Below are 11,704 nucleotides of genomic sequence, written 5' to 3'. Positions count from 1 at the left end.
ACCAAGAGTAAATGTCTAAACATGGCAGTGTTTGAAGGCGCTTTATTAAAAACCAGGAATATATGATCCCTAGATTTCGGCTCTCTTATAGGCCGATATATGCTTTTAGGGAGCTAAATCATCAAGTTACATATAAATTTTCCAATATCAAATGTTTAAGCGACAGATCGTTACAGTGAAATTAGTATGCAATATAACTTAACTTAAGTAAGATACCTAAAAATACCCAGATACAATTGACATGGCACTCAATTGGACGAACATCAACTATGACCTCTCTATTACACAGGCAATATTTCTTCACGTGAAAACGTTAATAGGAATATGTTAGGCTATATATGATAGTGTTAAATGTTAGTATAATGTACACATTAGAAATTTATTCGTTTTTAAAATGTCATATTTTTGATGGATGAAGTGAAATAAAAATTATAGTAAATTATATGCAAATATCTTTGAAATACTATACTTTTCAAAATATGTAAACCACGGATGTGCATAAATCAAAAATAATAATCAAATGTGAAACGCTGCTGATGATCCAAGATATACTGTAATGATCACACAACGATCCATTGTTTTGTTGATCCTTGTCTAATGCATATAGCGACCAACTAAAGGTTTCAAGGTCCGGAGTACGTAACCTACGGTGGCCTTGTGTACAGTGTACATATTGGATTCCATTTTGTCAATCTTTTGGCACCCCCTTATGCATCATTAGACACAAAAATTAATTTCATCTATTTTTATTTCAAAGCGAAAAAGGATAAAAAAAAAACCAAGTAGTGCATATATTAGTTCTCAACAAGTATTGACAGATAACAATGATAACAATGTAGAGATAAAAAAAAACCACTGTTTTAAACATATTCATAAAAACAACAAAAGAGGTATTAATGTATCATTTAAAGGCCCACTACCTTTCCGAAACTGCCTTTATATTTTAAAATAGAAATATAAAACGAGATTGATAATTTTGTCACAAACGTTGTTATCTTGGAAAGGGCTGAAGTTGGTTGCGTGTTCCTAGTTCCTAGTTCCGTTTAATAAACGGAACTAGGAACCGTTTAATAAACGGAACTAGGAACCAGACCCGAGTTCCGTTTAACTTAAACGGTACTAGGAACCAGACCCGGGTTCCGTTTAAGCATATACGGAACTAGGAACCAGACTCGAGTTCCGTTTAACAAAAGTACTGTCAACGAGCCGAGTTCCGTTTATTAGGATTTCTACCTCTAATTGCATGTTCAATTACATATTATATACGGGAATCGAACTCTGAGCTTTCAGCAACGATACAACACAGAATCAATCTCTATAACACAGATTTCCTTAAACGGATCTGATACATAGACCTCACTTAAACGGAACTAGGAACCAGACCTGAGTTCCGTTTAACTTAAACGGAACTAGGAACCAGACCCGAGTTCCGTTTAACAAACATACTGGCCAACGAGCCGAGTTCCGTTTATTAGGATTTCTACCTCTAACTGCATGTTCAATTACATATTAGTTCCGTTTAAGCTTATACGGAACTAGGAACCAGACCCAAGTTTCTTTTAAGCTTAAACGGAACTAGGAACCAGACCTGAATTCCGTATAACCCCACTTTTGCATAGACATTTGTAAAGCTCACCTGACTCGAAGGGTCTGATATCGAATATAATAATAAAAGATATCTTATGTAATTCGATTAAATTCTGGATGGACCTTGCTCCTTCAATACATTTTAATTGGCTTGCCATAGCATTTACTCATTTTAGCTGAACTGGTCCAAAGGACCGAGTGAAGTTAAGCGATAACGCGACGTAATAATTGGATTTATGCACAACATAAAGTAATTTATATCAACTATTTTTTCATCTATTAATTATATTTCTCCGGTTCATCAGTATAAAATTATGTTCTGTGTCTGGGATATATCTCCCTTACTTAGTAGTCACGTGACGTTGATTTATCACGTGACTCTCGATGAACATTTTTACACACTTTGCAACGACCTGGGAAAGAAATTGAAAATACCCACCTCCTCCCCTTCTGTAATTTCCTCCAGACAAGTGTGATAGAAGATTTTATATAATTTGTTTGCATCAGAATTAAAATTTGATACTATTCTTTCTGTTGATATAATGATGGGATGGCGTTTTTTATTTGTAAGCTACCCCCATCTTTTTTGGCATGTAAAACAAGTTTATCACTGGCATTTAATCAATGCTCAATTTCGACATATACACAGTCTTTGTTGTTTTGTGGCCAAAAAACATAGCAGTGAATTTTGTGGGTTAAGCTATTTATATGGTAAAACAAAATACGATGATATAAAAGATAAAATGTTGCAGAATATCGAGATAAAGTTTGGTCTAAATTTATACTTGTCATGACACATGCATTAATTTTAACAATTACTTAAACAGATATGTAGCTAAGATAAATGTATGAATCATGTATTCTAAATAGTATGACAATTTATATAATAATACGTAAAATTTACAACTATTAAATGATAAATGATAAATGCCTATCGGAACAGATGCTATTATAGAAGTGTGTTTCAGAACACTGATTTTAATAAGTAAGGTATGGCATCTTTATTCACGATTATTTAATTAATTCTTCAAAGTTATTGATGAATCATACAATTTAGAAGTACAAGATCTAGAGGAAGAATCAAAACAATTATGATGGTGGTTATATGTTATGAAATCTATTAGTAGCCGTTACAAAATCTAGTGCACACTGAAAGATATTCAAGTTTGTTTCATTATTACAATAATTACAGCCAAACAAAAGTATTTGAAGGTCAAAGTGGTTATGAGTAAAATTTGTTAACTTATTTTTGAGAGTTCTGCGTTGTTCATTGTATTTACTACAGGAGAAGAAGTAATGTTCAGTGGTTTCATATGCATCACCACACTCGCACAATGGTGATTCTGCTAAGTGATTATTATAAAGATCAAAGCTTAAGTTACTACAGCAGTTCGGTAATTGACATCAGAATATTATCTTTCCTTTTGCCTGAATGTAAAAAAGTTTTGTACTACTCAATTATCTGTGGGTGTGATATCATTATATTCTGGTTTAGAAGTTTTTGAAAATGGTTAATAGAGGTGATATTGGTTAAATCAAATCTAAGTTCAAGTTCATTATCTTATTTCAGATTTTTTAGAATAAAACTATTAGCATAAATGGTAGATCTACTAAAAGGAATTGCAAACAATCTTTCATTTCTTAACAAATATGGGTTTTCATTATTAAAGTATTGTTCAATTAATTCGTTTAGATAGGAGGGAGCAGTTCCTGATTTTTATAAAGAAGGACAAGTCTATGTTTTTTGCGCTTTGTGATAAGTGTATCCCAGCCAAGTTCTGAGTAAAGTTTATAATGAGATATTCCCTTACGCAGTCCAGTGATAATTCGGGCAGCCTCTAATTAAATAGATTCAAGAAGTAATGCTTCCTGTTGTATACAATTACCAAACAAGATATCACCATATTCTAATATTGGTCTAATATATGAAACATAAATATTAGTTAGAGATTTTCGACTCAATTTAATTTAATAGTTTTTAAAAGGTTTATACAATTACAAGCTTTTTTGTAGATGTAGTGAATATGGTGGTGCCATTTACCATCCTCAGAAAGAAATAAGCCTAGATGTTTGTGGTTTTGACATTTTTGATAACCTCATTTTGGAATAAGACATCTGGACATATAATGTTTCTTTTGCGACTGAAAGTAAGCGATTCTGTTTTATCTGGGTTGAATTTAATATCCCATTGTTTAGACTATTTATCTATATTTTCAAGGTCCTCAGATAAACTATTTGCTGTATCTAAAGGAGAGATGTCCGTGACCTTAAAAAGAGAGATATCATCTGCAAATAGTCTTTTATCATTTGTTATACAATCAGTTATGTCATTTATATAGATTAGAAAAAGGAAAGGACCGAAGACATATCTAGAAGTAGAAGGTTCTCCAATATTCTTGAATTTTGCTTTAGCTATATATACTCCAGCTGTCCAAGGATAATCAGAACTGTAATGAGACCTGTAATTAGACATATTCTCAAGAATTGTACAGCGCCATATACGATTCTATTGGGATAGCTATTGTGGCTTTATTTGTGGAGTGTTACAACGCATTGTGTGGATTTATTCATATTGTCGAAAACTTAACAAATTATCTGTGGACATTCATTTTCCTAGTGGATTTGTGAACATTACTAATTCGGAACCTGGAAGGATTAAGGATTATACCAGGACATTCACATACAGATAATTAACACTTTAAATTATTGTATTACTCTTGTACCACCACCAATAACTTTTTTATAATTCAATTTTGCTTGTTACGAGCATTTTCATTGGCAAAAATATTTAAATAATCTCCAAAAATGGTCAGATAATTGGCTACTAAAGTTTCATCCGAACAAATGTAAGGTACTTCAGGTCAAGGGATCACCTAACAATAGAACATATCGACTCGCAAATCAAACTGGGGACGTGGTTCTGGAGAAAATCACCAACGAGAAAGATTTAGGAGTCACTGTGGACACTAATTTGGACTTCCGAACTCACATCCAAATTCAATAAACAAAGCTAATTCTGTACTCGGAATCATAAGAAGAGCATTCACCTTTTTGGATGAACCGATGTTCAAGCAATTATTCAAGGCGCTCGTGAGACCGCATCTCGAGTATGCGGCCAGTGCATGGAGCCCATACAAACTTATGGATATTCAGACGCTGGAGAATGTACAAAGAAGAGCTACAAAACTTCTACCCGGACTTAAGGATCTCACATACGAAGAGCGCTTAGCTAAACTGAAATTACCAACAATTAAACATCGGAGGTTTCGAGGTGATCTAATAAACGTTTTCAAAATAGTAAAGAAAAAGTTTGATGAAAAAGTCACTTCCGAGCTGTTTGTGTTTGATAAAAACGAAAGAACTCGTGGGCATAAATTGAAGTTGTATAAACAACGTTGCTGTACTGAACTGAGGAGAAATTCGTTTACTTTCAGAGTAGTGGATAGTTGGAACAATTTACCAGAAATAGTCGTGAACGCTGAAACCACTAAAGACTTCGAAATCCTCTTAGATAACCACTTAAAGGACAACATTTATAATAATTATTGATATATGTATATATATGAGCTAACAAATACCTGTACCATTGACATAAATGTAATTGTAATGTATATTTTGATGTTTTATGATATGGACATAGAGGCTTCTAGCCTACGTCCATTAACTTCAATTAAATTCAATTAAATTAAATTAAAAATTTACTTTATCAGCCATTAAAGGAAAAAATGGCGTCGCCGTTTATAACGTTGCTTCTGATTGGCTGAGATGACGGCGTGATGATTTCATAGACAAAAGAGTCCCATAATGAATTTTGAATATTGAAGAGATTATCTTTAGTAAATTGAATTATAAGGATTAATTTGAATATATTTTTTATGTTATGGATATATAACACAAAAATCTGAGTGTACTCTCATCATAAACCGCTTCGCAGTTTATTTATAGTACACTCAGATTTTTGTGTTATATCTCCATAACATAAAACATCTATTCAAGTTAATCCTTAAATATTGTAAACCATCTTGCAACCAGGACTTGCAAGCTTTCCAAAATGTTGTTAAAGTCAACGAAAACTGGTTTTCACTTGGATTTGGATCCTGCTACCACAGACAGGACAGATGACCATCTGTTCCCCACATTGAGTGCACGCAATGAGATGACCACACGGGAGAAAAGCAATACAGCGGTCGATTTCTGCACAAATCCTACACTTGAACAGTTTGTTTAAGTATTCATTTTCTTTTCTTGCCGTTTCAATAGCTTAAATAAAGAAATGAATGTAAATGTAAATTAAAAATATTATAAATGATCATAATTTGACAAGTTTAAATAAACTAATTGTGAAACAACAAGACGTTTTCAACACCGAATGTAAAATAATAGCTAAACCCCATGGATGATTGCTAGGGAAGGCTTAAGTTATAAGTAGTTATCCAGATCAATTTTACACCACGACTATATGAACATAATCAACATTACACTTAGATACATCACGAAATTACGCTTTCACAAAGATTCGATATTTTTTTACATATCTCGACTATATCGTAACACGTACATATTACATTTATATTGATATACATTTACATATTAACGATGCAAATACTATATCGCGTTTGCAATTCCCCGACATTTGTTAGATGATGATGTGATTCTGATGTATATGCTTAAATTCTTCAGTCTGCTTTAGTTTTTTTTCTTTATAAGATAAAGACAAAACAAAATTGTTACTTACACAGATGCATTTCTTCACTTCCATGGTTATATCAATGGGCTGTTGAATATATCAAGGTTAAAAAGGAAACATTATATGAAGTGGTATGAATCATTATTGGGAAAAGAAAAACAATACAAACCTTCAATATTAAAGTTATAAGTACCGTTACTGGGCAAAATTTTGACATGTTATTTTTTCTTCATAAATCTATTGAAAACCATATGGTTTGATGAATTAAGCCGTGAAACTTGTTGTTGTGTATACCTTATATATGTTTAAATTGAAACTTTCCGGCAGAAATTACTTTACAATTACTAATAACATTGTAAAAATGTGTAATGAAATTGTAGACCACAATTTGGCTCCATGGTCTGACCGTAAGTACTCACTACGCTTCACTATAGATGTACATATAATAATTTTGGCAGTACTGCTAAAAACCGATTCCAGCTCTTGTTTGTGTTCTTAAAACTAAAATCAATGCATTGAAAGTACTCTTACTTTCAAAACTTTTGGTAATGAATAACATTAAAAGCTTATCTTGATTCGTGAGTATGAAAAATACAGCAGATATACATGTAACTTTAAAACTAAACAAAATACAAACCTTCAAAATTAAAACTAAACAAAAACATTGAAAATGATTCTGTTTCATCTTATCTGAATTAAATTGTTTGCACCTCATCTCCAAACCATGAACCTTATCATTAGAAACAAGCGCAAGTCTCATTTGTAGATTTACATTTTGTATGTGATTTGCTTTATTTTTTGTAATAAAAAAACTTTAATTTACTTACTCAAGTTAAGGTCCGTATCAGCATCACTGTCCTCCTCATCACTAAGGCCAACCACCTCTCCAGCATCTTCTTTCTCAAATATTATATCCATTAAATCTGTAGCTATGAAGTCACGCCTCCCTACAAATACGATAAGGATACCAAATGGAAATATTCAAAGGGTTTTGAAATGTTGGGAGTGGGTTACATGTCAGTTTATAAAACAAACATTCACAAACAAGACTTTACAACTACCATTCAAAAGTATACTGTTTCATCTTATTTCAATATTAATCAAAAGTATCGAATTATCTACGTGTACATTGAATTGAAATTTTATCAATATACAGTCTGCGGCACGCGTAATCTTAGTCAGAAGAAAAATTGAAATGATATACAGTATATATACACTTGTATATCTTATCAAATGTCATATACGTTATAGCCGGAATGAATTCCGGAAATAAATCACCAAGATGTTCTACTGAAATGTCTATTGTATGGCAAAACAAAATAAAAATACAAACCCTTTCCAATGATATGGTTGATTTAAGAAAATCGATCAAATGTGTCAATTGCTCTCAACAATTTCATTAACTAATTAATTAACATAATACCAATCACGGTAGAAATATAAAAGTAAAATGATTTGACATAATTAGGTATGGCTATACTGTGAAAACCTAAGCCAGAACCAATAGAACGCTTCGAAGAAATTAGAGTTCGAGGTGGCGAGGTACGACTTCTGTCCCACGCCGTACTCTGAGCTAATCAATTACCTGTATTTTCGATGTAACAATTGATAGCCATTCTAATGGTTGCCTTTGAGTAGCCCATACTTCGTACACTCTGAGCAGCAGCGGAATACAAAGGATTTCTCTGCTCCTTGATTCTACATGTATCGACATAACTCAATGGTTGCGAATCTGAAGAGACAAAACGGAATCTGCTAAGAAAATAAAATACCTAAATCAAATTGTCACATCAAAGATACATGCCAAACAAGAATTCCAAGGAAATGAATGTGTCGCCTGTACAGCATCACAAAAAAATAGTTATTTACAGTTGAAAATATTGTTAATAGTTAGGTGAAGTTATCAAGTCCTGTAACTCTTGCAAATATTGATGGATTTTGACCAGTATCAAAGCACTCCGACATCTCATGATTTATATAAAGCAACATACCAAATTTGGTTGAAAATGGACAATAAATAGTTAAGTTATCGAGCAGAAACTATAAATTTATCTAGTTTTAACGATTTTAAAGTCCCGTAACTCTTGTAAATGTAGACGGATTTTGACCAGTATTGAACCCATTTAAGATCTCATTAGCATAAAGCAACATGTCAAATTTGGTTGCAATTGGAAAATAAATATTAAAGCTATTGAGCGGGAACAATGGTTTTATCTTTTTTGACGTAACTCTTGCAAATATTGACGGATTTTGACAATTATCGAAGTCATTCGAGATCTCATTGATATAAAGCAATATACAAAATTTGGTTGGAATCGGAGGATAAATACATAAGTAATTGCACGGAAAACGTTTCCCGGACGCCGACATATTGATACCGAAGTGTCGAAGTGTTGCAGACGACACAAAAACCATATTGTTGGTTTTTGTAAATTACATGGTCCTACGATTATTGATAAGAGCTGTTATCAAAATATTGCATTGATATTTAAAATAATCTCGAAATGTTTATCGAAACCTCTGTATCCATTTTCCGTATTTAGTGTTATCCCACGTTTACGTGATGAATATTATCGCAATTGAATGGGGGGTTGAGGTTGTGAGTGGGGGCTCAATTTAGGCTGTTTTGCAGCAACTCTGTTACACACTTTTTCATTACTCTTGCTCACCTGACCTTGTATTCCCAGGTGGAGGTAGGTTTTCTGAAATTAAGAAGAAAGTTGTTTTACGAATCTCATAATAGATCAAACTATTTCTTTTTGATCTCAACTCTTGGAAAATGTTTCATATACAGTTTATTGTATGTTTTGATTTGAAATGACAACGCCGCACTGTCTTGTCAGTGGTATAATTTAACATATATGTACATATACGAATTTCATCTTTTTATCTACATTGTATACCTGTGGCAGCGATGAGATGGTCGATCATAACTGGAATCGTCGACCTTACACAATTCCTACTTTGGTTTGTCTGACCTGCAACTGAATAAATCGGATACTATTGAGTTCAGGGATTTAGAGGCGTTATGACATTGGGAGCCACATAAAATAGAGATATGAGACTCAGTGAAAGTAATTAAAACGTGTTTGCTGTACTTAATCAAATGCTGCATTTCATTTTCATATTTTACTAAATCAGACTATTTACTTACAAGATATACCATATTCAAGGCACTGAATATTCAAATGCTCTATAAAAGCATTGCGTCACAATCACGTGCACCTTCATCTTGACTATATACTGGGCATTTTGCAAATACATATGTATATATAATACCGATGAATATGCACATGTAATACAACTCTGAAATTTGTATTTAGTTATTCTTAACTATTAAGTTAATATAAGTATATCACTTACCAGTGCTACTTTGATGTTGTGAAAGCTGCAAATAAAAAAATAACATGCAAAAAACACTAATAAGAAATCATTGGACTACAAAAAAATCAAGCTTTGATTCTAAACTTCTATACAACTTGAAGAAATACAACCTTCACATCTTTGTTGGTAAATTTAACAATTTTGACAGAGTTTTGAAAGTACATAAAAGACGCAAATGCATATGTTTATTGTAAAAGCTAATATCCATTTAAACAATGTTTAGAAAAGACAATACCGCGTTTTAAGACCTTTTGGACACAAGACAAATATATATCTTATATGTCATCAGGTAATCAAAAGACTGATATAGATTAAACTTATATTTTTTCTAAATAGATATTTGACACTAAGGACGACACTCACATTTCCAGCAAAAGACGCTTGGGTAAAATCGACCCCTTTGATCTTCAACACAAATCTACAGAACGGAAACCAGCGGGCATGTTCTACCCAGGGGTCATCTTCCGGTTCCCACTCCCTGAGGCCTCCGTCACAGTAGTGACACCGTACGGTATCCCCAACGCCTGGTGGAATTTAAAAAAAACAGGACATCAGCAATAAGAATCAACTTTAAGGGAGAAGATCCAAAGCAAGCTGAAAGAGTTACCTTTCAGTATCAGACTACATTTATATAACATTTCATCTACTAGTAATACAAAGAAAAGAGGGGTATTTTGCTCCAATTGTTTTAAGGTCTTTTTAATCAGAATACATACCCGTGTAAAAGAAACCAGCGGCTGCGAGCTGGTCTGGTGTCTGTAATATATTATCTGTGGGCCAATTCTCATGTCTGAAGGTTCTCCTTCTTTCTTCGACCTGGGAATGCTGAGGATGCTTCGGTGTGTAAATCTAAAACAGGTCATCAATAAAAATGACATATAGTTTTTATGAATTTTAAAAGTCATATTCATTAAGACTAGGCAACTATATCCAACCTTATCTAACTTGTTACGTCAATTGACATCAGGTTTACATTACTGAAATACCAAGTGAGCTTACCTGCATGCATTGGCATGCTTTCTTCCATGTAAATGTGTTGCCTTATTATAACAGTCAGATAAGAGTTAGACATGAATATAGAAATAAGCCTATGTTAAAAAAAATCTTTGATAACTCACCCTTGCCCATTGTGTCTGAATGTTGTTGATGTATTCCTGTCCTTTCTGTTTCCTAAGGTACGGACACTCCGGGCTATGTCTGGCATGTTCGACCCATGGGTCATCATCTCGATCCCATTTTGCAAGTCCGGTGTGACAATGGAAACATCGCACTGTATCTCCATATCCTAGAAGCAGTAAATTAAAACCCGTTTATCGCTACTCGGATAGAAATGGACATAAATGATGATTCATGATTCGTCATATGGCCACCCCAACCATTATGTATTGGGTTAGTAAACTTTATATTAGTGCAATATGGTAGCTATCGCGGCTCCTTTGAAATTAAAACGTATACACTACTATATGAATTACATCACCTTTTAAATATCATCCACATGTTGTTTGCTTTGTAATGAATCGTTCTAAAAGAAACAATGTGAAATCATTTTTCTATCTATCGTTACCAGATGAGGTAGGGAAAGTCAATTATAACCATTTAATCATACTCTCGACTGTGATTACATACCAAATTGGTGAAATTCGTATACGTACCGCCTAACACTTACTCCAGCAAAAATATGGAGAGACGTAGTCTATCGTATGGAACGCCATATCTGTCTCGTATGGTTCAAATATACTATATGAATTTTCATTATATTATATATCTTTTATCATTATATGATTTGATCCTATCGATATATGGTATCATTTTATCAATATTTGTTTTGATTTGACCAATGCACATACTTATCGTTTGTTCTATCATTATTTTATTTTCTTTTGTCATGGTATTATTTTCTTTTATTATATCAATCGATTTTACCATTATTTGATTTGGTGATATATATATTTGATTAACATCTATTATTGTTTTACTTATCATAATATCATTTTCATTTATCATTATATTATTGGATTTCATCTTTATTTGATTTGATTTCAGCTT

At 32.8% G+C, this 11,704-nt stretch overlaps 1 protein-coding gene across 1 annotated transcript; it reads right to left on the bottom strand.

The window, feature by feature from the left end:
- Positions 1 to 5,746: 5,746 nt before the first annotated feature.
- On the bottom strand, positions 5,747 to 11,370 carry LOC138331902 (baculoviral IAP repeat-containing protein 3-like). Its single transcript, XM_069279798.1, has 11 exons — positions 11,325 to 11,370; positions 10,777 to 10,943; positions 10,375 to 10,507; positions 10,022 to 10,182; positions 9,638 to 9,662; positions 9,178 to 9,258; positions 8,944 to 8,976; positions 7,860 to 8,006; positions 7,102 to 7,221; positions 6,323 to 6,361; positions 5,747 to 5,847 (listed from the first exon to the last, which is right to left on the bottom strand). Exons 1-10 carry the CDS (start codon positions 11,368 to 11,370, stop codon positions 6,354 to 6,356), a joined length of 921 nt encoding a protein of 306 aa, XP_069135899.1. The 3' UTR covers positions 5,747 to 5,847; positions 6,323 to 6,353.
- Between the last annotated feature and the right edge of the window lie 334 nt (positions 11,371 to 11,704).

Source organism: Argopecten irradians, chromosome 1 (assembly GCF_041381155.1).
Source record: "Argopecten irradians isolate NY chromosome 1, Ai_NY, whole genome shotgun sequence".
NCBI lineage: Eukaryota > Metazoa > Mollusca > Bivalvia > Pectinida > Pectinidae > Argopecten > Argopecten irradians.
Note: the sequence above shows the minus strand (reverse complement) of the source record. Positions and strands in the feature narration are given on the sequence as shown.